Below are 24,370 nucleotides of genomic sequence, written 5' to 3'. Positions count from 1 at the left end.
GGTCGCTGGTCCGGTGATTTTTTTCGCTTCCCGAAAAGGGCGCCTGTCGTTCACGCTTGCATAACGACGTAGAGACTCCAGAGGTGACAAGCCTGCCCACTGCGCTCCACTTGGGGGGAAATGACCCTTCGGTGACTTGTCACCATCAGCGTAATCTAGTCCTAAGTACCACCATGAGACGAGACCGTGCACTGAAAAGCTAGTGTTCTGAACGGTAACAGGCAGGAACTAGCCCATTGCGTGAATTCGCACCGTGTGGAAATTCCCCTCGAGTCTGCTGCCAGGGTCCGGTTCTACTTTAGACCTCGTCAGACCTTACTTCCCTTACTGCTGCACATGACGTTGCATGTCTCTACGCGACAGTCGTGCATGGCAAGTCGCAAGGCATCTAACGTATCCAAAACATTTGCTCGTGGATTAAGCCGCAGTGTCAATCACGCAAGCGCGAAGCCACGGCGCTGTCAATTTATCAAAAGTGTGTTGTCGAAATGCAGGCAACACCTGCCTGAGACATGCCACTCCTAACTCGAGGTGTGTTCCTGTACAGTGCAGCCCCTTTCAACATGCGTGTTGTGTTCCATCTGTCTCCATACGCACTCTTCTCCAGGAACTGCCCTCGAGGAACGCTCGTTTCTACGTCTTTCCTATGCCTAATGTTGTCACACACTGTGGAGGTTCGTTTTTCCGGTGCCGTCCTCGGTGTCTGCGGTTGTAGTGCACAACTTACGAACAGGCACGCGTGAAGTTCGCAGCAACCTTGTTCAGGACACTTCAACTTCGCAGAGGGGTTTAGAAGAAGCAGGAGTTTTGACACCAATCACCTTGCGCGCCACAGCATTGTTCAGCATGCTCACCGCATAGCCACAGCCACGCGCAGAAAACAGCGAACCGAACTTCCGTGTACGGATGCACGATCAAAACAAGCAACGATGTTGGCACCTCGCTTGATTTTCTCAAACTGCACCCGAATGTCTCTCAGACAACGGCAATTCCACTCCACACCTCTCCCTGCACGCCCCCGCGACCGCTAGCTTAGAAAACTAGCGGTGGCAAGGTTTTCTGTGGCAGAAATCCGGTATTCGCGAGAGACTGCGCGCTTGTGTTTGCTTTCATCGTACGCTTCTTCAGAAAGGAAAACGAAGGAGACGTCTCCGTCTATCTCTTCCCCCCCTTCACCTCGTTTTGCCCATCTCCCAGCTTTCCTGTGCAGAGAAAGAAAGATGTCTTTTGAGAACAAAACAGACGAGTACTTCGTGAATCATGCGCTGTGCGTTTGACTTCGGTTGCATCAACTCTATTACTCCACCTTCTTGCGGAACGAGCAGCCCTCAGTCAGCTTGCACTTGCCTCCAGTCGGCTGGCAGAGCATGATGTTGCAGCTGCAAGCAAACGCAAGACAGCCGTCACAAAACGTCAATGAGCCTATTTCCGGGGTTAACCCTGAAAGCTAACACAACTGAAATTATTCGGCACATGCTCGAATATCCTCAGTACTGCACAAGAGCGGCAGTGGCCCGCGTTCGTGTGAAATGAATCTCTGCATCTTTATGCGACCAACTCACGTAAAAAAAAAGTAGTGGACAGCGTGTGAGCATGAATACATCAGTGGTACGGGGGAAAAACTAGCGAGGAACACGCCGTCTTGCTCAGTTTTGATCACTAAGCGCACGATGAAAACATTCTGTCAAGAAGATAGGATAAAAATCGAAACACTCCGGAATTCGTGAATTTACAGAAAGTTGCATCGATGCAATCCACGACCACCGTCAGTGCCTCCTGTTCAACTAGGCACTGTAGGCCCGTCAATTATTTAGTCTGACTGACTCACTGTGAAAGGTGCACCGAAAACGCTAAACAACGTCATGGCGTTGTGTGCGCCATTTTGAAACGACACAACCAAGCAGGTAAGCATATCAACATGAAGAAGTGAGCAACATCGATGTCGGCCCACTGACATTATCACGATGCAGCATTAGACTTGCACCACGGCAGCTGCCGGAGTATATGCGCAGAATAGCACGTATTTTAGCCAATTAAATTCGCACTCCTCGTGCAACAACTTCAAAAGGACAAGTTTTTCAGGGCAAGATCTGGTAATCCGTTCATCAATTCCGGCCGACGTCAGACCCAATAGAGGAACGGGAAGAGCCGATAGGCTTCGGATCCATGTTGGAACGAACACAAATGTCTTGTACACCGTCTCTCTCCGAATCGTAGTACAGTCAACTCATCCCCGTTTACGCCAAAGACTCCTCCCTGCCAGCGATGGGGATTTTCCATGGAGGAAAAAATGTTGGCTTTTCCCACGCTCCAGTCTGCAGCATGGGCATGTCTCCAGGTCTCCAAACGTTTTTGTCGATTTCGAAAAGCATTTGTCGAAACTCTCTCAGCAGAATAGCCGAATTCACACAGTGACAATTTCCGTCACTGTTCGCTAGAGTGCCCTCCAACGACGACGCCAGCGGATGCGTGCAGACAGTGGACATGATCACACAGAAGAAGCCCGAGACACAGAGAACGGCGAAAATGGATTTCTGTCTAGGGATTTTACACCTCGGAGCGAATTTCTTCACGAATAAGCGACCCCCACAAACAAAAACCTGGCAGGAGCGGGGCCAGAGTGGGGAGCGCGAAGCAGTTTTGCGAGGAGCCCACTGTCTCAGGCCTTGTCCGCGACGTGGAGGAACAAAGATCCATTTTTTCGCGAAAATCCGTCAAATTGACCTCTTACCTGCCGCAGAGGACAACGGTCTGAGCGTGTGAGAAGACGGTCGTGATTTGCAGGCAGCCAGGGCATTTGACATCCATGAAGAAGGAGTTAGGGTTCGGAATCAGCCTCTTCAGCTTGTGCTTAGAGGCCTCGACCTTGGGATCGGGGTGCAGCAAATCGATCTCCATTTTCTTGACAAAGAACGAAGTCAGCACACGACTAGAGGGGCATGAATTTAAAGAACTAGGCACAGAAAAAAAGAGGGGAGGAGCGGAAAAGGTGGAAGCCCTGGGTTGCCACACCTGGGTCTGCGCGTATTCGAACCGCTGCCCACAAAATGGGCATACAAACCGATAAGGTGGTTTGCCCTTCCGCGAACAGAGGACAGGCCGCATGGGCCGCTTGTCGGCTTATCAAACGAAGGGGCAAATACCCAACCCCGCCAAACAGCACAAACCCCCGCCTCTGCATGCAACTCAAAAAACCACAGGCAACAGTGGCTTTGCACGAGTGCGAGATACCATTTGATGCGTCTCCATGCATGCGTACACGAGGCATGCGGAGAAAAGGCGGCCACGTAGGCTTTCGTGAGAACCGCGAAGAAGGTAGATTGGCTGTGGCACGCCTCTCATCAAGAGGAGTATCTGCTTGCATAGCTGTTATAATTATGCGAGTGCTCGTAGCAGAACGACGAGTTTCTGAGTCAAGGTTGCTGATGCGGCTTCTTCATTTCGCCGACAAGTCCACAGGTACGCGTTTCTCAGACTCGTTTTTTTCATTTGAAATCGCGCATGCAGATCCAATTAGTCACGCGAATGTGGCTATTATGACAGGCTCGAGTCTCGATTATCCCCTGGAAACACGCCTTGTTCCGGAGACATTAACAGTCAACGGCACTCGTGGGCGTGAGAGAAGTTTTTACGAGTCACCTTACCATATCTCAACTTCCGTTTTGCCGAGTTGTGGCGGCCTCACAAAGCCCCAGGAACACAGGAACAGTAAGGGCCACAATAAGTGTAGCGTTATTCGCTCTCGATCCTCGGTGTGAAATATTTGAATGCCGCAGTCGGTCGTCCACCACGCTGTCGCGGAAAATGCAGCAGAGCTGGCACTTCGATCTTTTCGACAGCTGAACTTTTTCTTGTCTTGCACTTGTGTTTTCCGGATGAAAATTCTACTTGTCACAGGACTACAGTGATCCATCCACTGAGAATAGTGATTCATTCACTGAGAGTCACTTCTGGAGGCGTCAGCTGTACGTCAGCCTCTCTTGTCTAACCAGAATGATCATCCCAATTCGGTGCTTCACCTGCGGAAAGGTGATCGCGCACCTGTGGGAAAAGTGGATCGACATGATAGACGAAGACAGACCCGAGGGGTGAGTCTGCGAAAAAATCAAACGCCTAACCCTCCACGCGTGTTGCGGTTGACAAGACACGTTCCCGACTTCACCGGACCGAGTTTTGCGAAACCTGAGCTGAGGCATGCGTCTCTTTGATCCGGGAAACCCCTTTCGAGAAGACTTTGGACTGTATCCGGGTATCTGTGCATGGAAGCCTATCAAAAAGGACCAGAGTGCCATCAACATCTTCGTTGTATTGGTGTGCAATTGGTTCTCACTCAACATCTTCCGGCTGTATCCTCTGAATTGACCGAACAGACAGCGTTTTTGTCGATTCGGAGTCCTGCCCTTCGAGGATGTTCAGTTACCGTGTTAAGAATGTTTGTTTTACTTCATTCGTACAGATTGTGGCATGTTCAGAGTCCACAGCCGATATCAATTTTCTTCTGTGGCTTTTACGTGTACACAACCCAGTCGACGTTGTCTTCACAGTGCGCCTCAATATATTCATAGCTGTCAAGAAAGATCCATTTTCTCTGGACGGCAAACAATACGATGTATGTTATTGGTACCAACGTAGAAAGCAAGCTGTGCTGTCTTCTGTGCAGAGAGGCCCTGGACATTCTTGGCTTGGATCGCTATTGCTGCCGTCGTATGCTTCTAACGCACGCAGATCTTATTGACAAACTGCTTGCGTACAACAGTAGGTCACAACAGAATCTGGAATTCCACCATGTCGCGAGAAGTCTGAAGTGTTGGTTCGCTGTAAACGTTGGCAATCGCAGGCTGTATGTCTCGGAGCATTGCAGGTGTCGGCTGTGAGATTCGGTGGGAAGCATCGAACTGACGACACACGTAGCCGGCCCGTAGTTAATGGAGGAGGAACCGTGGGGAAATTGACAGGTTCGATTGAGATGCAAAGTACTGTGGACTTATTTCCGTCCATCAGTGTGCTTGGAGCCAGCTTTCCTTTGTGTGAAATAAACGGCTGCACGGACCGCTACCGCCTGCGTTGGTATTTTTTTGCTCGTGGTAAGAACATATTTCACATCTCATTAGAATGGACTGTCAGTTCCACAGTAATGTGTGCATTTCTATTTTTGTTTGCTGCAGTTTATGAGAAGCGCATTGTGGAGAGCTGAAGGAATTTCGGTCGGGGTCGCGTTCATGGTTTAGTACCAAGCTACAGCGTCGAATTCCTCCGCAGATCCGCTGACGTTCGCGTTTGGGATTTGTAGAGGCGAAAAACTAGGGGTGGACTGAAAGATGGTTTTCCAGTTTCACAGAGAAAATTGCATTCATTAAGTGCGGTAGAAAACGCAAACGCATTCGTAGTTACTCAGTTTCCTGTAGGCGGATGGACCGGTACTTTTGGTCAGCAACTGCAGCATGTCGTTTGTATCGTACGCAAACGAAGCGTTTCCCCTTCTCTGAATGTCTTCTGCATTCTCTTCGACTATTCTAAGTTCCATCGTTTGAGTCTCATCTCGTCTTGCGCGGCGGTTGTCCAAGCGCAGCTTGTTTCCGCTTGCCTGAAAAGATGTGTGATGCGCCTTTGAACTCGCTCAGTTCAGCAAAGATGTCCGCTGACACTTTCGAATGATCGCGTTTCAATCTTTTAAAAGGTGACCTCATCGCACGTGGACCGAGGAACGAACGCCGTTTACAACCCGCCACTGCTAGATTTATTCAAAGCGAAATGCTGCCACGTCACGGTTTCGCCGCTTTTTCTTTCCAAACAGCAGTGGGTCATGTTGACATGGGTGGGCAGCCTGCAGCCACTAGACACCAGAAGGTGTTGGGGAACGAAATGTCGAGGGGTCATTTGTGTTTCAACTGTGTAATGAAACGACGCCAGTATAGCATTTTCGCTAGCGCATCTCGACGGAATGCGATCTTGAAGAGTCTCTGGCGGCTGAGAAGAAAATCGAAGTTGATTTGTTGGCTCCTATACCCGGAAGGGGTTGTTTTAAACGGCATAGATGCTCCATGTATCGTACTGTGTGTGATGAAGGGAATCACGCGACATTTCCTTGATCTATCTGAACAGGTATTCCAGTCATAAAGGTTGAGTGATAGAAGCTTGAGGTTCAATGGAAGCAAGTCCGACTCCCATCCCACTACCAATTTAGCATCACACGATCAACGCGACGGTACGTGTTTGAAAAGAAATACGTCACATGCACTGTTTGCATATACTTTCCCAAATCAAACGCAGAGATGTTATTTTCTAGTGATGCCGTGCACGCCTGTTCACATATGTCGTCGCCTTAGCTCTCCACAAACCTGGCCCACACGCTAGAAAGGTGCTGAATGCAATATTTGCTGCAGTCACTGCACCAAACTGCGGCCGCGCACATTGAGCTCCCGTATTCGTTTGTTCACTGGTTTAGTTAAAATATGTTTGGTATTCTCGTGAGCGGAGACTGGTAGCAACACGAACTGCGGGACAACACACGGGGAACTCCTCAGCAGACGGCTCAAATTATCTTCTCTGTACGCGTTGCTGAGAAACTGTAGCTGGGAAGAGACCTCTGTGAAACACTGCCACTACGACAACGCGGTTTAGAAATGAGAGCAACAAAGGGAGCGCCTAAGCGTGTTTCCCCGTGACGGGGCAAACGCCTGTCGACATCATGCCAGCAAAGGGGCACCCACCTGAGATGCACAAAGAACAAAATCCGCAAAAAACAGTGTGAGAACGGTGGTAGAGCAAAAGGCAGATTTCCGCTACTGCCTCTGATGGAAGCAGATTTCATTTATTCATGCATTACGACAATCTGCCTGTTGTTGCTACGCCACCACAGTCGTGATGGAACAAGAGGAGAGTAAAGTTTGCATATGGTGTCGGAAGACGAAAAGGGTGACGTATCATAAAGACACATGTTTACATCCTCATTAATTAAAGACAAATGTAACACCTAGTAGCATTTGCTGGCCGTCTTGGAAACTCTAGCACTGCACTGTACATATATATATATATATATATATAGCGCACGACCTCTTGGAACCAATGGCAGTAAGGCCGGATGTGGGCGATACGCACCCACACGTGGAGCGCTCGTTCGTCCTTGTCGGCTCAGCATTGCACTATACGGGTCGTCTGCACTGTCCTGGGCTGGGGGAGCTTCACGTTCTTGGCGTTCAGATACACCGGATCCACCGGATTCGCGACTTGCTGCTTCTGTACGTTCTTTCTTGCAGAAACTGCAGCAACATTTCTGGGCACTTCCTGCGTTCAGACACGTAACCGTGCACATGTGTAGCAGCTAATACATCCAACAGTGCGCTCTCTCGGCACTCACGAATGCGGTACCCCCTCAACACACTCCTACCAATATGGGTGCCGTATCAATAAGGCACTCGAAATCGAACACTACAATTCTTTGTTGCGAAGTTCGAGAAGCATTAAGATTACCCACATCAGTCCCAACTCTAGTGGCGTGTGTCAGCAGAGTACCCGCGCCGAGTACCATGAAAAGGAATCTTCTGGATGCATGCGACGCGATGCCAAATCCTAGTTACCTGGTTTCAGAGATACAGTTGTCGCACACGAGAGCAGGACGACAGACCCCACCTCTGTGCCACTGATCTCGTTCCAAAAAACATGCAGAAAATATGGCACTTCCCTGATACGTAGGTAGTGACATGAATCACCTGCACGGGAACCGCCGCATTACTTTAGGCGCGACCGTTAACCACGGCGGGCACGGAACCATGAGAGCGTGATAAGGCTGCTTGAAAATGGATTGCTCGAGCTGGCGGAAGACCAACAGACAAGGTTCCGTTAGCTGTCCTGTCGCAATATTGGTAACCTAGCACTTCGCGCATGTCTAACGATTTCAGATACCATCTTGACTCTTACCAGTGCGCGCAGGACTAGGGTCGTTGTTCATCATCATAGTGTTGACCTGGCGGTGAAGTATATGCAGTCTGTGCATCTCGTCCCCAGTTATTGGGGGTCAGATGCAGAGAAAGAAATCGTCCCTCTTTTGACGGATACGGATGAACCACAGAATTTTACTGCCCGGCCCAAAATGACCCTACCTGGGCACAAACAAATGAGGAAAAAATTAACCACAGTCGCTTACCACAAGGCAAATCGCATGCTGGGAAGGAAGTCTGTCTTTCCGTTTCAATGCGCGATAAATAAAGGTGGAGGATACAGCTATCGCAAACTGTATTACATCCTAAGCGATCGCGGGCGGCGGCATTGATTCCAGGTACAACCGCAACCGCGAATAATGAGAATCAGGGTGTCAGGAAGGACGTTTGTTTAGAGTTCGGCTACTGGAAGCAAGAACAGCTATTTGAGCTAGCAGCTCCGTGCCGTTGTTTCAGAAACTTGTCTCCACTTACCTTGACGCACAGGTCTTTCCTGAAGAATCCGGAACTACCAAGCCAAAAACGACTCCTCGGCGATTCGCAGAAGATCAGCGCCTGGCCAAGTTGCTGACGTCGGAAACTCCCACACATCAGCTCATGTTTTCGTCGCTTTCATTGTTTTCCACTCAGACTTGAGGTACAAAATCTCCTGCACACAGCAAAGTGTCTCCAGCGAAAGCCAAAAACAAGGACAGTATATAGCGCAGGAGAAAATGGCCCCCTTCTCCCGGTTGACCTCTCTGCTCAGGCGACTGCAGCGAAGTCACCCGTCCCGCTTCGTTGCGAGACCCGTCTTGTCCCTTTCAATCGTTGCGCGTGTCCTGCCCCTTGTCCTCCAACCGGTAGTCTTGCCAGCGTGGTGGGATTAAACGAGTACCAGACTCAAAACCATACCAGTAGAAATAAAATCATCTTACGAGCGCCCTTCTGTACACCCGGCAAAATGGATGAAAAGTTCGAACAGGTCATTTACCCGTTCTCCGTGCTCGAACCTGTAAGTGTGATAATTTGTAACCGGGTTGCCCGCAAACAAAACAGCTGCCCTATTTTGCAGGGGACCATCATTTTCACACATGTATGAGTGTATGCCGTTTATTAAGCAACCATTTGGAAAGTGATGCCTTCTGATGGGTCATCAAGAGTCGCTCCAACCAACAACCAGGGCTTCCCTCCTGAGGCTCTACTCCTTTACATCAGCAATGCCGTGTAACCGAACAATACCAAGAAATGCAGTCTTGAGCTGCTGTGTTCTTGTATAGGAACGATCGCAGTGCCTAGAAAGTCTTTCCCGAACAGTAGAAGATATCGGTTAAGGCCAAAGCATGCAAAATCGTGCTTGGTAAAAAAGTATATGAGGCTGCATCACCGGCTCCTAGTATGCTCGGAACAGCAGTATGTCAGCGTACTGATGCCACCGTTTTTCTTTCTGTGATTTGTCCGATTTCGTCTGGCAACTGCCCGAATGCGAGCCTGCACCAATATAGTGATCAGGTTGAGGTCGCAGGCATAGGCGGCCTGCAGACTCGTAGTCCACCAAAGTGCTTAACTCCTTTGCTTTCCCTGAAATTTTATCTATACCGTCGGCAGCTGATAACATGCACTTTTCTCTATTGTGTTGGTTCAGCGGTACGGTTATGGGATGAGACGGCACAACACGCATAGTCGGCATACGCATGGCCACCCCGTGGGCTGAGTGGCTGCCCGTGCGCCAGCAACGTTTCAAGGTTGAGGTCTCTGATTTCCTGTGTGGTTGGCGTTGCTAGCGTAAATTCTTGTCCCCATTTTGGTGTAGTTCGATGCAGTAACTATGACACAGTAACTCGGTTTCCCCATTACTGCCTTCGCTTCAGGGGCATTCACCAATCGTGTCATAGACAAGGAAGAATGATGTTTTCCGTGGCGGTACTGCTAGTCACCAGAAGTTCGTTCTCCGAACTTGTAGCCACTTCTTGTAATAGATTCCTATTTAGGGCACCACATGCAAATACACACTTTCGGCTTGCGAATTGTGCTGTGACTCTGAACTCCTGTTCTTCGTCCATAGCTCATCCCTGCGCGCACGCTCTGCGTGATCGAAATGCTACCAGTAGGGCTACTGCCGTCGAACTGTTCGTCCTTTACCCATCCTTTTCGATGCAGATGTCAGTACCACGTTGTTGCGCAACAGTCAACGGTGCAACATAATGTATTGAACACAGAAATTGAGCTTTTTTTCGTCCAGTTTGCCTCTCCTTTCTGTGAAACGATGAGACACCTTTCAAAACCCCCGTCGTCCCATGGTGTTCCTTAATGTGGCGAAACGCGGAGCGAGGCGAATTATCGTCTATCCACCTTGCAGATGCTGCCTCCCCGAGCTCATTTGCTCGTCCGGTTTGTGCGGCCTCATTTGGCCAGGTTCTCTTGCTGGCAGCGCGAAGGTGAAGTGTTCTCACCGATAGTTGGCCTAATGCGTGTGCATCATTAGGTGGGCAGCATCACCGTGCCTTGACGAATGCATTTCCGCAGCCGCGTGGCACAGTTTTCTGTCATGCGGGGTGTGGAGCAGATGATGGTGTTTCAACGCAACGCTCACCGAATTAAGGAATAACGATTACTCTACTGTCTCTGATCGGTGTACGCTGAAATAGCGACGAGTTCTGGCCGTTTAGAAGTAGGCACTGGAACCCTGTAATATATGACCTGACCTACCCGTCAGGTGTAATGTTTTGTGCCGGTGAATCCATCCAAGAATCAGTTATTGATAACTCCCCCTAATCTACCGCGTGAACAGCCCGATTTGTTGTAGCACTTCGTGGACCAAATGCATGGCATTTTTACCTTCGGCTCCTGCAGCGGTTCACGGGCCAAAACTAAACACAAGACGCCGGATAAAGGCGCTGCATGCTTCACTTGTGTTCCGCATCTGACGCCAGGGCTGGTCCTCGCAGCGCCTCAAGGCACATGTGCTACTTTATCCGATGACGAACGAACAACTTGAAGCTATGACACCAATCCCCGGGTCCGTCTCGCAACCCCTGGAAGCATGCTTTAATAAGTAGGTTCATCGTCACATTCTGACTCCTTTCGCTGACGATTGGCCCCTTAAGTGAACAACGACAAAGAGAAACCGTAAACAGGCAGTAGCAGGTGCTATAAAACGAGTTGGTCTCTTGTCCCAGCACTCATACTCGGCTACCTCACTCCATACGGGGTATCACACCAGAGTCACTTCGCCGCGTGACTGCTGTGCCATTGCTAGACCTAGTAAGCCTTCCGCCGCTCATATACGATGTGGAAGAAATCAGCTAATGGTGTTTCGCGGACCCAGCCCGGTGGTCAGTGTGCACGTCGTATGGAGTAGTCAAAAGCAATTCGCGCTCCCTTCAAAAAACCAACCTTGGGAAAAGAAACACATTCTCTACCATTTTGCTACATGGCACACCAGATCTGCTATGCAGCTAGCTGCTCGCGGAAGGCCCGCCTGCCGCAGCCGACTCCTGTCAATAGCGTTCCACCCGGCGCCAGCAGCTGCGTAGCCAACAAATCCACGAAAGCGTCAGGACTGCTTCTCGACCAGCGTTTTATTCTTTGCCACAACCTGTTTTTGGATATCTGGCCCAAGACGGTTTCTCTGTTTTCTTCGTGGCGCGGTCAACCAACAAACGTGCAGGCCAGGGTTTAACACGTGCCAGTCGAATCTGCCCGGGCGGTTCTACCTCGGTGCTGGGAAAGTTGCATGCAAGGACCCCATCTGCAGGCGCTGCAAAATGCTGGGCCTTGCGGAAATGTTTTTCCTCAGCGGAGCTGTCAGCATGGCATGTTATGTGATGATTATGGGCCTCGTTGTATGCACTAAAGAGTAATGTGTTGATGTCGGTATACGGTGGCTGGAGGCATCACCTTGTGTAGCCCACGACTTCGTTCAGCACACCCGATAGAGAGCTGTCAGTTCTCTCTGTGGTGGTGTCACTGCCTTTATTTCGTCTTCTGCAGAGACCTCACTGAATTCTACTCTATCTTGTGCCGCTCCAAAAAAGTAGGTACCTGAGCCGCAGTCGAGTCCTGGGCACTTGAAGCCTATGGCAGAACAGTCTCACCTTTGACCATCCTGAAACGCGGGCCCTTCTACCAAAAAATGGGATTCCTCAACAAGCTCATACTCACTTTGTGCCTTGTCGGGATCCTCTCGACTGGCTACATGATGATTACGTTTGCGGTCCTTGTGTAAGTGTAGTGGCCATCGTTGCTTGTGAAGGGTTGGCATTCATCGAAGCGGCAAAACCGCCGTTGAGAGGGCCGCATAAGGCCACTCGATGAACGAATGTCATTCCGTTTCACACTGGACACGATGGAGAGCAACTAGTGTTGTGGAGTGCCGTCTCACCGATGCGCGTGTCCTCGTGTGTCGAGAAGACGGGGGCAGAAATAAGGCAGGTCTACCAGTGCGGAAGATACGACCGGAAGATTGAAAGAATAGGACGGGAGAAGGGTGTACGTGCTACAGTAGTGACCATCAACCCACTGCCGTGCTAAACCTAGAACTGTCGTATGCGTTCGTGCTTCCATGAGAGTACGCCTTTGTCAGTGTCGCGACCTGCATCTGCTTCTGAAAACTGATTTACACTAATCCGTGAATAGCCGCTCTCCGTTTCCAGCGTAATGTGATTGCCACGCAGGGGCACATTCTGCGAAATGAATTCATTCAGCATGTTTTTTCCCAGGACGAAAGGGGATTCGATCCGCACTGTTCCGTAGAAAAGACGTAGCGCCTCAGCCTGTGAAAAGTGTTGCTCAGTGGAGAGAGGCGTGGCGAAAAATCAGTCGAAACGTGCGCGACTTCTCATTCTCTGCACACGCATTCACCACAGCTGCACTGACACTTTGTGAGCAGCTTACAGGCAGACAGCCTTCCTGAGAGAAGTCATGCCTTCTACGCGTGCCGTTGATACTAACGTTTCGAAACAAGTCTGCAGCAAAGACTACGTATTCCATAAAACTACGACAGGCAGAAACACGCGTCGTGTTCTCACTTATCGCGCTTGAGAGGGTGGAGTTCCCCGACAAAACAAAGTGACGACACAATCGAAATTGGTGTCTGGTTCAATACTTGTTCCGCAGGCAACAGTGTCACACACAGGCTCTGTCTCACATGCCTATCCCAAACGGTTTTCGAAAACAATTAAGTCACCAGTTTTGATTTAAACATGATTCTCCAGCAACCGCTGGTGACCCGGAAGATACGCCGCCACGGACGCCGCGTGCCTCTATAAACAGCGCAACAGGACAGTAGACCAAGACCGAGCCACTTCACCACTGTGCACGTACGTACATGACTGGAATTGCTCTGCACCAGTGGCCGTGCACTGCCACTGCCTTCATGCTATGCATTCTTCGGATGCTGGCGCAGATCAACACTTTAGAATTCCAATGCTCCGCGAAATGAACCCCACCTAGTGTTGTGCTAATTTGTGCACGTGCAATGTCAGCTGAAACGGATGGCTCTTCCAGCCGGTACTCCATTCTCCAGTGTAATATCACACAGCTGGTGATCATACGATATGTATGGTATCTAGACTGTGCTCAACATTCCATGCGGAATGAAATATCCGGAATGTATAGCCCGGGATAGCTTACCATCATAGAAGAAGGATCGTGGGCCATGCGTCCCACCTCCCCGAATATAACGGTTTGGGGTCCTATCGCCCCTCTGGATTTCACTTGGACTCCTTGAGTCACGGTGCAGCCGTTTCCGAGTTCTTCACAATCAACAACTTGGGCTGAATACCGCATTCACGTACACAGAAAATTGATATCGGTCTGCTTGTTGGTACAGCAGTATTACCGCCTCGGCACACGAAGCGAAACGAGACTTGACAGAAGGGGTTGCAACTGCTCTACATTGTCACTCCATTCGAACGTACGAAAACGGTATCATATTCCCTTTATAGCAGGTGCATCCACTTGAGCACAGCGCAACAACAATATCGAACCTAGCTTGAACATTGTCGAAATCATTGTATGAATGAAAATGGCAGTCGCTCAGCACCATGGGCTTGATTCACGAATCTCAAACATGTGGCTTCGTCTTTCCAGTGGAGCGGCACAAAAAGCATGATTTCGTTGTTTGCTAACAAGAGTTTCTCGCTCCTACCTTAGACAACGGACAGAGTGCTTCGTTCTTCTTACGTGCTTTTATCCTTACCTGCTGCTTCGATACGGACATAATCCCCCACCTTCTGAACGTTTCGCAGGACTGAATCACATCGTCACACAAGGTGAAACCCCTGCGAGCATGCATGGGAAGCACGTAACCAGGAATGCAGACATCATACAAAATGGAATGAACGGGTGTCACGCCGACGACGCGCTAATCCCCGTTTGCTTCCAGCAGGCATTTGCGGCATTTGTTGGTCATCAGTCGCAGGGTACTACCCACACCTAATTTGCAGACAACGAGGAGATCCAAGGAGCAGATTCTAAGACAGCAGAAAAGCCATGTAATCGAGTAACAAGCATTGCCTCGTGCGTAAACGCACAGTTCTTGTCATCTTTGGTCGCCCTACGCCTGAACAAGTATGATGCTGGGAAGCATTGTCATGCTTTCACAGTGCTTCTCCTTACGTTATACAGCACTCGACAACCGGCTTTGCGAACGGAATACGAATGACGGATGCATCAGTCGATCACTGAATGAATAAAAGTGGATTCGGCGCTAGAAAGGACGTGAACATGGTTCGCATCACATACATTTACAGCCGCATACATGGCACGTTCGTGCACCCGTTTTACACCGACGCGACTTGACGCTCGCGCGTCTTACACCAGCCAAACTTGGTTCAGTGAGGCAGTGACGCTGAACCAAAGAAACTTACCAGCGTGGTCCTCGATCCAAGTGTAACTTCCAATGGTCATACGCGTCGGATTGCTGCACATGCAACAGAACAGACAGACAAGAACGCGATTTCACCAGTGATGTGCTCGCTTGGTCCCGCTGCACACTACAGTCTGTCCTCATCTCGTCTGCGACGATTTCTTGTAAGGAGGCAAGGAGACCGTAACTGAAACCTTCCAAATCACTTCGGGAAAACAACCACCTGATTGCACACTACATAACCGTTCCTTGGACGCGGAAACGCAGCTACACAAACGCTGCTTTTGACGCGTGCAGAGTCGTCGCCACGTGGTACCGTAGGATTTCCGGGAGCACCCTGCCTCGAAAACGATGGACAGTACTGAAATTACACAGCCACTCAGTGTGCGCAAGCGAGAACGGAAGTGAGCTTCTTCACCTGTTTGTGATCTGGACGCGATCCTCGACAACAGTGTTCTTTCCGAAAGAAATCCCGCCTTGTCCTCCATCGATAACTGTAGCTACTCCAATGCAGCAGCCGTCGTTTAGTTCCACATTGCCCTTCAGGACAGCCCGGGGATGAACGAGAGCCCCTTGCACCGTTTTGTCCTGACCGCTGGGAGATTCCGTTCCCGCAGCTTGACCAGACACGTCTTGTTGCTTGTCACTCGAGAGGGCACTTGCTTGGCTTGAGGAGGCCATTTTCTGCATCAGCTGAAGTCGAAGCACAACACAGCATACGCCACATCTTCAGCGTACTCGAGACAGGGCAGAACGCCAACTTCTCCGAACACATACGGGCTTTGTCAGCGAACAGAGAGGAGCTGAAATCTAGACAGATGCATTTTGCTACACACCTGAAGTGGCACGTTGATTCCATGCAGAGAAAAACGCTCTCGCCTGAGAAGTAGCTCGTTCTGTCGCTCATAAGTGGTTACAGGAATGCCAACACGGAAGGACATCCTGAACCCCCACCGGCAATGTGTCTTCAACCCATTTGCGCACTCCGCAAGCAGTTGCCTCTCCAAGGAAGAAAACAGGACATAGGAGTTGCCTTATTCCGATATTCTGTGGATCGTCTCTGAGGCAGACTACACACGATCAAATCCGTCAAGAACAAACGCGCTGCGGTACCATCACAAGTTGCCTCCAGCCCCCTGTGGTTTCGTAAGTGCACATGAACGAGAGCAAGATACCCTGCCGGACTATCCGTGATTTCCATCCCGTCAAGATAGCAGTGACAGTCTACTTGTTGTAACAGGTTCCGTCCACGGTGACAGAAAAGCCGTCATACCGTGCAAGTGATGCTGCACGGGAGCGTACGGTTAGCCGACAGATCAACCACGTGGACGTGACCTCGCTTCCACAACAAATCCCCGCGGTCTCACGGCTGCGTGAACCACGATGAGATACGCTGTAATTGTGAAACAAACTCATAAAAGTGCCTGTGTGTCCTGGAAAACAAACATAGAGAAAAGAGAACCATCCGTCCGCAGTTGATTTGAATGTTTTTTTCAACGGGACAACGGGGCGCAGTGAGCTCTCGCGGCAAGGCGGGGCTGTATCGACCAGGAAATCAGAGTTGTTCGTGGTGACGATGACTTACGCTGCGCGTCACTCAGCTGATCCTGAATTGGTACGTTCGCACGTGAAAACAAATTCGGCAACAGCAGGCGCGCCTCAGTGTCTGGCGCAAAAAAAAAGCCGCGCCCCCCTGACCTTGATGATGTCACCCAACAGCACGCTTTGACTGGACCGCTGTAAAGAGATAGACCGGCGGTGTATATTCGAAATGCTAGCTCGGATGAGGTTCCGCCCCCCCGTCCTGAGGTGCTTTTCCTATCTTCTGTGCTATCTCCAACAAATCGAGTAAAGAGGAAGTTATCTAACGAATATTCAGTGTGTGTTTGGTTGACCGACTGTCCAATCACTGCATTCTTTGACTCACCGTATAAAGGCGCGTCTCCTACCCTTTGACACCCGCACACACCGCATCCACCAGTCACGTGTAACGGTTTTTGTGTTCCGGAGAGGCCGTGTGTGGCATCTTCGCTACTTCCACACTCACTCGCTCTTTTTGGCGTCACTTTTGCTTTCCACTACTCACTTGGTGGCTGCAGAAAAGCGCTTCGAAGACGAGAGCCGTGTGCTACTTGCGGTCGACCTCTCCGTCCGGAGTTCATTTGAACCTTACACCCGTTGCGCGTCCGTAGGCCGGTGCAGTTCCTGTCTTCCGTGCATTGTTCAGTCTTCATGCATTGCTCAAACGAGCACGAGAAACGAGGTAGCGGGAATTGTACAGGTCCATTGTAGCCAATTCGTTACCTCTGTGTGACAGCGGCTTACACGGGGGAACGCGCTGACGCCTGGTTGTACGGCATGTTCGTGTCGGCAGTGATATCCCTGTTTTCGCCACGATCCTCACGAGCACTTCTGCGGCAGTCTTTTTGAGTCACATGCAGTTCTACCGTTCAATGAACGCACGAATGACGCCACTGCCGTGCTGATTAATTGCTGCGGATGGTGTCGAATCAGACGGCGGCGGCCGAGGTCACCTTTTTGGAAAGGTAGTGCCAAACAAACGTAATGTTTTAATGCGGGTGAGGACTCAGGAAAGTCTGATAATTGTATCTTACACGGTCCAGAACGTGAGACAATGTTCGGCGGAGACAGAAGCGCCGCCGGAGGTGGTGGCAGCGGACGAATATACATCGGAAGCTTACCCGGAGAGTATACGGACAAAGATGTGGAGCGCGAGTTCGAAAAGTTCGGAAAGATCATCAAACTTGAATTCAAACGAACGGTACGCTGCATATCAAATTCGCCAACGGTGTCTTCCCCATAGGAGCGTCGAACCCTAGTGACTCCAAAGCATGCCCTCTAGCTCATGCTTCGGGCCAGACGGGAAGCGAACAAAAACGAGACTCTGTTTATTGGACAGACACTTGTTTGCAACGTGTTTTTTGCTACTGCTGTGCTTCCCCTTGTGCCCCCACAAGCTGAGAGAGGTCGACGCATACCGTGTTGGATCCCGTGAAAGGGAAGGCGCTGTTGATGTTCGGTTGGAATGTTGCCGTGATCGGAAAGGACATTTGCTCTACACTGCAGCAGTGAGCGAATGTGTAGGCAACATGCGGAGTGCCACGTATCTTAACGGAAACGGATGAATGTGTGCCCGGAGCGGCTGTGAAGCCGGTGTTTTTGCGAGAGGAAACTCGAGATTCGTTCCCGAACCTTTGACAACGATGGAGGGGAATAGTCGTCTGAGCCCACAAGTGGGAGTACCCAGGACCAATGGGGATCCGTGGCCAAGATCGTATGTTTCACACCCGAGTAACGTCTGCAAGAACAGCGAACTTCCACGTGCTTCTCTAGAGGACTGGACACTGCTGGAATCTGTGTCCGTGCGTCGGGGTTCAGTACATACACCCGTGCTTAGTTGGATTTCTCCCTCCCAGTCCGCACCTGCAGCCCTCGTGGAATCCAAGGTGTTCATCCCACTGGAGCGCAAGCCGCGGAAAAGTTAGCCGTTGCAGGGTGCGTTTGTTTTTGCAACTCCAGCTACCACGGGACAAGCCATGTGTCACACTTTATACTTTGTGTTTTTCAGGCGTCGGGTGCCGGGCACTGTTTCACACTCCGTTTATACTTCATGTTTTTTCAGGTGTCAGGTGCCGGGTACTGTTTCTTAGAGTACGCGGATCCGCGGGACGCGAGAGACGCAATTGCTCAGCTGCACGGTCGGCCGCCCCCAGGCATGCGCGGCGCAGCGCCTCTGCGCGTGGAAATTCCCCTAGCGCGTTCAAGCCGCCCTGATGGTTTTGGGGAAGAAGCGTTGCCGCGAGGTCTGGCTGGTCGCCGCGGCCGTTTCGTGCTGGAAGTTCGGGGGCTCCCGCCGTCTGGAAGTTGGCAAGACCTGAAGGACCATTTTCGGGGCATTGGCGATGTCGGTTTCGCAGAGGTCAGGAAGGATCCGGATGCGCCTGATTCAGTCATGGGGAAGGTGAGCTTCTTCTCGAAACGGGACATGATGGAGGCCATAGAAGTGCTGGATGGCAGCACTTTCAGGTCTCATGAGGGGGAGAAATCCAGAATCAGCGTGCGCGAGAAGCGAGCGCCCGGAGGCCGTGGAGGACGCTCCGATGACGCTCACGACGCAGCAGCTTATGACACAGATGCTCGCGGTGGCCGTAGGACCAAGTACGGCAGTCTTTATGAATCCAGCAATGGAGGATACTCCACAGGTGGCGCGGACGCGTACCGCAATAGCATCGAAATGATGGACCCCTCGAGCAGAGGTCGTTCCGGCGGCCCAGGTGCCGGAGGCTACTACGGACTTCATCCCACTGGGAGCCCGTCGCCACCTCGCGGGCACGCCGCGTACACCGAAAACAACCGAAGGGGACGGAGCAGAAGCGGGGAACGAGGTCCACCAACCAGAGGTGCTTATGGAGCCTATGGTCCACCAGCTAGCTACTACGATCGGATCGGGACGAGTCCGCGCTGTCCTAGGCTCAGCATGGAACGTGGAAGCAGGCGATTCGACGACTGGACAGACAGAAGGCGATGCTGAAGGTGAGAGACCTAGAGAGTTGAAATCGGTCACGTGTAGCTGCGCTGTTTCTTCCGTACTGCAGAGTCAGGAGTACCGGCTCGGGAATTTGCCAACGGGAGTCGTGTTCCTTGTCGGAGTATCGAATGAACAGTGACTCAGGGGAAGACCACGAATTCCACAGCAAGTTGCTTTGGTGGCGCATGTGTAGTTTGAAGTGTGGGAAACATATCATACGCTGGGACTCGGATGTCTCAGGCGTTCGGCGGCCAAACCGCGAACAGAGGTGTTGACTACGGTCATGCTGAGGTTCTCCGAACCATGCCATCCAACGCTCAACGCGTGTTTTGTGAGTGAAAAAGACGTACAGAAGCCGGGGTGGTCCTTTATTCAGTCGTTTTATTCTTGCCACACCTCTACAAACTGTGCCGATAACCTCTTGTCATAACACAGGCAGAAGCACTCGCTGCTTCCGGCGACAGGAGGTGTCAGACATGTCCTTAGCTATTCTAGCTGAAGGCATATAATCTTGTCATTGCGTTGGGTGTTTGTGTCAACAGGCTAGACTGCGCCTTCAGGAAGACTGACAAGCGTCGATTCACGCCCGTTGGTGTGAGCAACCTTGGTTCCGCATGTTGCTGTGTTTCTTCCCAGGAAATGAAACAGACGGCTCCCAGTGAGGTTTGTGGCCGACCGCAGGGAGCTCCAGGAGAAACTTCGGGCGTCATTCCTAAATACGAAAATGACGGAGCTTTTTGTACAGGGTGTGGCGAAAGCACATTTCATCCAAATCGTGTCATGACTGATGTGTTAAATCGTACATGGTTTGTAGAGAGTTTCCTGCTAGTTACGTGGAAACCAGTTGGTCCGTGTGGTGCTCTTTCAGCTGTAACTAGTCAGTATGATTTCATTACAAGCCATACGGAAAGCCTGTCGACATATCTAACAAGCTGAGATCGGTTAGCGTGCGTGAATGCTGTGCATCGTCTGTGTACTCCAAGCAGGGCAAACTTTGGTAACACAGATTTCGAAGACGGCTTGGGTTGGAGGTACTAAGTAATTGGCAGAGTTTTCGGTCTGTATCGTATCAGGCGAAATAGGTGCCACTAAGCAAGCTAGTCCCTTCCCATATCTCGATGAGAATATGCCTATGTGAGTCGCATACGCGAGTCGCAAATTTATGGTTAGACGACCATATGCGTGCTTATGCAAATCACTATGTTAAGAAATCTCAGAGCGTCTCCGTCTCTGACATTTATTCTAAAGCTCATGCAGCTTTTGGACGGCTGGTCAGTATGTACGGCGTCTGGAAAAACCATTTCGACAGCCTGGGGCACGTGAAATGACACTGGTTGTCCACGACGCTGACAGCCTTTGTCGCACTTCACCATATCTCGTTACTCCTCTGACAAGCACTTCTCCAGCACTGAGGCAGCCTCAATACGCGAGCAACAGATTCATGTACACCTCGGCCGCTGCTAGTATGCTTCCCGGGTGAATTTACACTGCTGAATACGCGAAAAAGGAGGAAAGCGGGTGCTGATCCCACTTTGTGTATCGAGAACAGAATGGGGGGACAGCGAGTCCTGTGGGAAAAGCAGTACACTACGGATGGCCAATGACACAAGAAAAGTGAACAACGAAGCCGTCGCACCAACGAACACGCTCATCAACTTCTCGAGCAACGGCGGCTGCTCCGTTGTAGATCAGGAAGGACCACCGCCTGGTAACCTAAACCTACGTATCACAATAGGTTCCCGTCGGCAGCTATCAACCTAAGCAGGCTTCGAACGATCACAGAAATTCCACTGACCAAACGATGAGAAGGCATCAACGCTTTACCTGTAGGCACATACGAAATGCATTTCATCTGTTGATCTTAAACAAGGCTTCAGCACTTTTGTCGTCTCTTTCCTCTTCTAAAAGAAAAGATATATCATCTCCGGTTTGCACGTCGGCTCGCTTGGGGATTTCTGTCCATGCCTCCCTCTCCGCGTCACCTGCTTCTTCCATGATCAAAATAAGGTCAGTCATGCTGGTACCATTGATATCCCGTTCCAGAGACATGTATTTCACCTCATTCGGATTACGCGCTAGGCAGCGAAGGGGGATTTCAAACGTTTTGTTCTGCGAGATACTATTTCCAAGCTCTACCGCTCCAATCGCAGGATCGACTAGAACAACGGGCGGTCCTACCAAGCTATCGCTTGCAACAGTAAGATGGAGGGTGCAGTTGAAATAAAGGGTCCATTCGCTGTCGGATTCGCTCATTGTTTGTAACAGATGCTCGACTTCTTCTTTGGTAACAACCTCTCTCGGGACTGCAAATGGTGCCGGACGGAAATCCAAATCCACGATGACACCGTTGATATCGTTCCCATTCCTGGTAACTAGGTACGTCGAGGACCGGGAAGCTACGCAACTGGTTGGAACCGCGAATGCTTCTTTCCTAGTTGTCAAAGCATGTCCTAGGGAAAGGTAGTATTTGATCGGATCAATCAAATGCCCTCCTTTTGAGCTGACGAAAGCCGGTTTCTCTCTATAGGTCACTTCAAGATTTCCTTGAGAATTATTTGCTTGAACGCGGACCACATCGGCCACTGCTCCCATTGCGTTCAAGCGACGCGCCATGTCTACCTTCAGCGCAAGTCGGCATGTCGATTCATTCCATGAAAATGCTCGTGACCCTGCTATTCCTTTCCATGGTTTCATCCTCCTGACTGCGCCAAACAAACCTGCAGCAACCGCGGCAGCGGCAACGGCCGCCAGGATTCCCTTCCTATGCTTACGGACGGCTGCCCACCCCTCCGATAAATAGGATGGCCTGCTAGGTCCCTCCGGCGGTGACTCGGCACCTGTTTGAGGAGGTCTACCCGTCTGACCAACACGGCTGGAACTTCGCGCGCCGCTTTCAACGTCATCAAGGTTTTTTGTACCAAGAGCGGGCGACTGTCGCAGGCTGTCTGGAACATCTCTCGTGTGCCCACTGTCTTCTCCATCCTCGAATACATCAGCTGTTGTGGGGGATAGAGACGGAGGACGCCATACGGCACCATCCTCAGGACCACGGGATGCAGAGGAGCCGGTTGATAATTTATGAGAAGAATATCTCAATCTCTGTCGAGACTGCCGTTCTTCTTGGACGTGCTGTCTCTTTCTCTCCAGTTCGAGGTCCCTTTCTGCGACTGCGGCAGAAAGTTGCTTGGCCACCTCTTCCTTCATTTTTTGTACCTCGGCTGCAATACCAGAAGCAAGATAAAACGAATGGACCTGGACTGTACACCGAGGTCAGTTGAAAGAGCCAAACTTTCCATTTCAATCAACAACATGGAAACTGTGAAAGTCACTTTACTTCGTATGTTCTTCCTGTAGACGGTACAGGCTGCGATTGTGCCGCAATCAAGACAGTGTACTCCAAGCTCAGGTCGAATGAACAACGAACAGGCAGCTTCTCATCGCTACCATAATACGCTATTAACTGGGGTGCTTTCGGCAGTTTTCTCAAAGTGAAACTCGTGCCACGTGCATTGACACCAAACACACAAATATGATCCACAGTGAGTCCACAGCACAAATTTATACTATATCATGCTACTGCACGGCCTACACTGTCAAGGATTTAAGTGTCAAAGCGACACCCAGCTGCCAACAGGTTTCAGTGCAGCGTATGCTCTGCCTTCTTACACTTGGGAATGTTGAGCTTTGTCGCGAGGCTTCGGTAGAAAGAGGTCAGCGTGTGCCTCACTCCGGGTCTTATTTCTGGACCACCATGTTTCCTTCCGAAAATAAGGGTGGCATACATGAGTTCTCTTTTATTGATCGGGTCAGCTTTGTCACTGATGAACGAAATCAGATCACCCGCTGCACGAATGCAGCAAGAACGGAACAGGCGGCGGCAAATGTGAGCTCGTCTTCGGTGGGAAGGAACTGTCATGTTAACATCGAATAGCTAAAAGCATATGGCGTGACACGCCGTCTTTAACGTATGGCCTACCTGGTTCCTTCTCGATAAATCTTTCCATTTGAGCAACATAACGGTCAACTGCAGGCCAGACCAAAAACACCACATCACGCACAAAACAGACTGTGTACAGCTCCTTCGATCCGACGATTTGAGATGTTTTATAGCGACAGTCTCGCACTTTGATTTGAGAAGTCTTACTTTTCGAGGGGTATGCACGCCATCCCCCGTCAAATTGTTCGGACCCTAATACATGCCCTGAAAGCACACGGAGAACGCAAGAACCGCCATTTTCATAACCCACGCATGAGACGTCGGTGTCTGTCCGAGATACAAACGCTGTCCAATCACGGCACCAATAGTGCTCCATTGGAGAACGCTGGGTGCTCCGTTTCAGTAAGCTCTGCGCGGAATCAACGCCGATATAAGTTGATGCACCAGTTATTTCTCTTGTTTCCCTGAAGTGCAGTATACAAGCTTACGAGGCCCGCATTGCTGCGTAACTCCGGAAAGTAGAAGCAGCAGCAAGTTGCATAGCGGGAACACCCGCCACCAAGATGGCATTTTGTTGTGGCTGATTAACGGCTTGGCAAGGGGAGGTTCACAAAGGACAATTCACTGTTGCTGAACAAAAGAAGTAAAACAGAGCCGTCGGCTACACCGATGGAGGTAGTAACTAAGGGGAAATAAGCAAAAGTCGAGTGCTTCGGCAGGGGCCTCGACCTGGGCATCGCCATCTTCCGCCGCGTCGCTGTTGGGAACCGACTGCGCGCTTGTATCGCTGAATCACGTACTGTTTTTTTCTGTATAAGACCATCAAAAGCAGCGCGTCTCTTGCCGACCGTTGAGAAAGATACAGACACTGCAAGGAGAAAAGGCAGCTGCATCTTCGGTAACTGTCGCGTTCACATGTCTCGAAACTACCTCGGACGTTGCAAAAAAATCAAACTCACTTGTGGCTACAACAGCGCGGGTCCCTCGTAGCGACTCTATAGTTCAGCCATACAGCTGTAGTAGCAGTCGCATCACAGCCAACCCGGAACTCTCGGTGAAAAAGTCGCTTGGGAGCCGCGGGGAACGATTGAGTGTCA

At 50.7% G+C, this 24,370-nt stretch overlaps 6 protein-coding genes across 6 annotated transcripts; 2 read left to right on the top strand and 4 right to left on the bottom strand.

Annotated features, from left to right (window-relative positions):
- Positions 1-689: 689 nt before the first annotated feature.
- Positions 690-3,105, bottom strand: RPS27 (ribosomal protein RPS27; the record flags this gene model as incomplete). The annotated part of the gene is made up of 2 exons (XM_002371283.2): positions 690-1,379; positions 2,732-3,105. 2 exons carry the CDS (start codon positions 3,103-3,105, stop codon positions 1,298-1,300), a joined length of 456 nt encoding a protein of 151 aa, XP_002371324.2. The 3' UTR covers positions 690-1,297.
- A 235-nt stretch (positions 3,106-3,340) lies between these two features.
- Positions 3,341-5,680, top strand: POLR2L (DNA-directed RNA polymerase II RPB10). Its single transcript, XM_018779774.1, has 4 exons — positions 3,341-3,459; positions 3,906-4,088; positions 4,661-4,755; positions 5,166-5,680. The coding sequence occupies exons 2-4, from the start codon at positions 3,994-3,996 to the stop codon at positions 5,192-5,194; spliced, it is 219 nt and encodes a 72-aa protein (XP_018634857.1). The 5' UTR covers positions 3,341-3,459; positions 3,906-3,993; the 3' UTR covers positions 5,195-5,680.
- A 220-nt stretch (positions 5,681-5,900) lies between these two features.
- TGME49_217555 (hypothetical protein) lies at positions 5,901-8,653 on the bottom strand. The gene is made up of 4 exons (XM_018779773.1): positions 8,412-8,653; positions 7,918-8,099; positions 7,099-7,284; positions 5,901-6,710 (listed from the first exon to the last, which is right to left on the bottom strand). The coding sequence occupies exons 2-4, from the start codon at positions 7,991-7,993 to the stop codon at positions 6,646-6,648; spliced, it is 327 nt and encodes a 108-aa protein (XP_018634856.1). The 5' UTR covers positions 7,994-8,099; positions 8,412-8,653; the 3' UTR covers positions 5,901-6,645.
- Positions 8,654-12,611: 3,958 nt separating this feature from the next.
- TGME49_217550 (hypothetical protein) lies at positions 12,612-16,423 on the bottom strand. The gene is made up of 6 exons (XM_018779772.1): positions 16,090-16,423; positions 15,206-15,480; positions 14,789-14,841; positions 14,119-14,169; positions 13,551-13,693; positions 12,612-13,180 (listed from the first exon to the last, which is right to left on the bottom strand). The coding sequence occupies exons 1-6, from the start codon at positions 16,201-16,203 to the stop codon at positions 13,115-13,117; spliced, it is 702 nt and encodes a 233-aa protein (XP_018634855.1). The 5' UTR covers positions 16,204-16,423; the 3' UTR covers positions 12,612-13,114.
- Positions 16,424-16,574: 151 nt separating this feature from the next.
- On the top strand, positions 16,575-22,554 carry TGME49_217540 (RNA recognition motif-containing protein). The gene is made up of 3 exons (XM_018779771.1): positions 16,575-17,569; positions 18,431-19,341; positions 19,973-22,554. The coding sequence occupies exons 1-2, from the start codon at positions 17,423-17,425 to the stop codon at positions 19,337-19,339; spliced, it is 1,056 nt and encodes a 351-aa protein (XP_018634854.1). The 5' UTR covers positions 16,575-17,422; the 3' UTR covers positions 19,340-19,341; positions 19,973-22,554.
- On the bottom strand, positions 19,940-24,291 carry TGME49_217530 (hypothetical protein). The gene is made up of 6 exons (XM_018779770.1): positions 24,233-24,291; positions 23,762-24,082; positions 23,481-23,537; positions 23,313-23,360; positions 23,003-23,179; positions 19,940-22,554 (listed from the first exon to the last, which is right to left on the bottom strand). The coding sequence occupies exons 2-6, from the start codon at positions 23,841-23,843 to the stop codon at positions 21,185-21,187; spliced, it is 1,734 nt and encodes a 577-aa protein (XP_018634853.1). The 5' UTR covers positions 23,844-24,082; positions 24,233-24,291; the 3' UTR covers positions 19,940-21,184.
- Positions 24,292-24,370: the final 79 nt, after the last annotated feature.

The sequence above is a fragment of the Toxoplasma gondii genome, chromosome XII (assembly GCF_000006565.2).
Source record: "Toxoplasma gondii ME49 chromosome XII, whole genome shotgun sequence".
Taxonomy (NCBI): Eukaryota; Apicomplexa; class Conoidasida; order Eucoccidiorida; family Sarcocystidae; genus Toxoplasma; species Toxoplasma gondii.
This window is presented reverse-complemented; position numbering and strand designations above follow the sequence as displayed.

Bases quoted from the DNA above. Each gene is read 5' to 3' on its own strand.
- TGME49_217555 (XM_018779773.1), bottom strand. From the start codon at position 7,993: ATGCACAGACTGCATATACTTCACCGCCAGGTCAACACTATGATGATG. The intron at 7,285-7,917 runs GTAAGAGTCAAG...GTCTGAACGCAG, and splicing joins CCCTAGTCCTGCGCGCACTG to GAAGTGCCCAGAAATGTTGC. The intron at 6,711-7,098 runs GTGCGTATCGCC...TGTGCATCTCAG, and splicing joins AACGAGCGCTCCACGTGTGG to GTGGGTGCCCCTTTGCTGGC.
- TGME49_217530 (XM_018779770.1), bottom strand. From the start codon at position 23,843: ATGCCATCTTGGTGGCGGGTGTTCCCGCTATGCAACTTGCTGCTGCTT. The intron at 23,361-23,480 runs GTAAGACTTCTC...TCTGGCCTGCAG, and splicing joins GCGTGCATACCCCTCGAAAA to TTGACCGTTATGTTGCTCAA. The intron at 23,180-23,312 runs GTAGGCCATACG...GCATTCGTGCAG, and splicing joins ATTTATCGAGAAGGAACCAG to CGGGTGATCTGATTTCGTTC.
- TGME49_217550 (XM_018779772.1), bottom strand. From the start codon at position 16,203: ATGAGTTTGTTTCACAATTACAGCGTATCTCATCGTGGTTCACGCAGC. The intron at 15,481-16,089 runs GTACGCTCCCGT...CTTCGACTTCAG, and splicing joins GGTTGATCTGTCGGCTAACC to CTGATGCAGAAAATGGCCTC. The intron at 13,181-13,550 runs GTAAGCTATCCC...CGCTGTTTATAG, and splicing joins ACGATCCTTCTTCTATGATG to AGGCACGCGGCGTCCGTGGC.
- POLR2L (XM_018779774.1), top strand. From the start codon at position 3,994: ATGATCATCCCAATTCGGTGCTTCACCTGCGGAAAGGTGATCGCGCAC. The intron at 4,089-4,660 runs GTGAGTCTGCGA...TCTTCTGTGCAG, and splicing joins GACGAAGACAGACCCGAGGG to AGAGGCCCTGGACATTCTTG. The intron at 4,756-5,165 runs GTAGGTCACAAC...TGTTTGCTGCAG, and splicing joins CAAACTGCTTGCGTACAACA to TTTATGAGAAGCGCATTGTG.
- TGME49_217540 (XM_018779771.1), top strand. From the start codon at position 17,423: ATGTTCGGCGGAGACAGAAGCGCCGCCGGAGGTGGTGGCAGCGGACGA. The intron at 17,570-18,430 runs GTACGCTGCATA...ATGTTTTTTCAG, and splicing joins AACTTGAATTCAAACGAACG to GTGTCAGGTGCCGGGTACTG.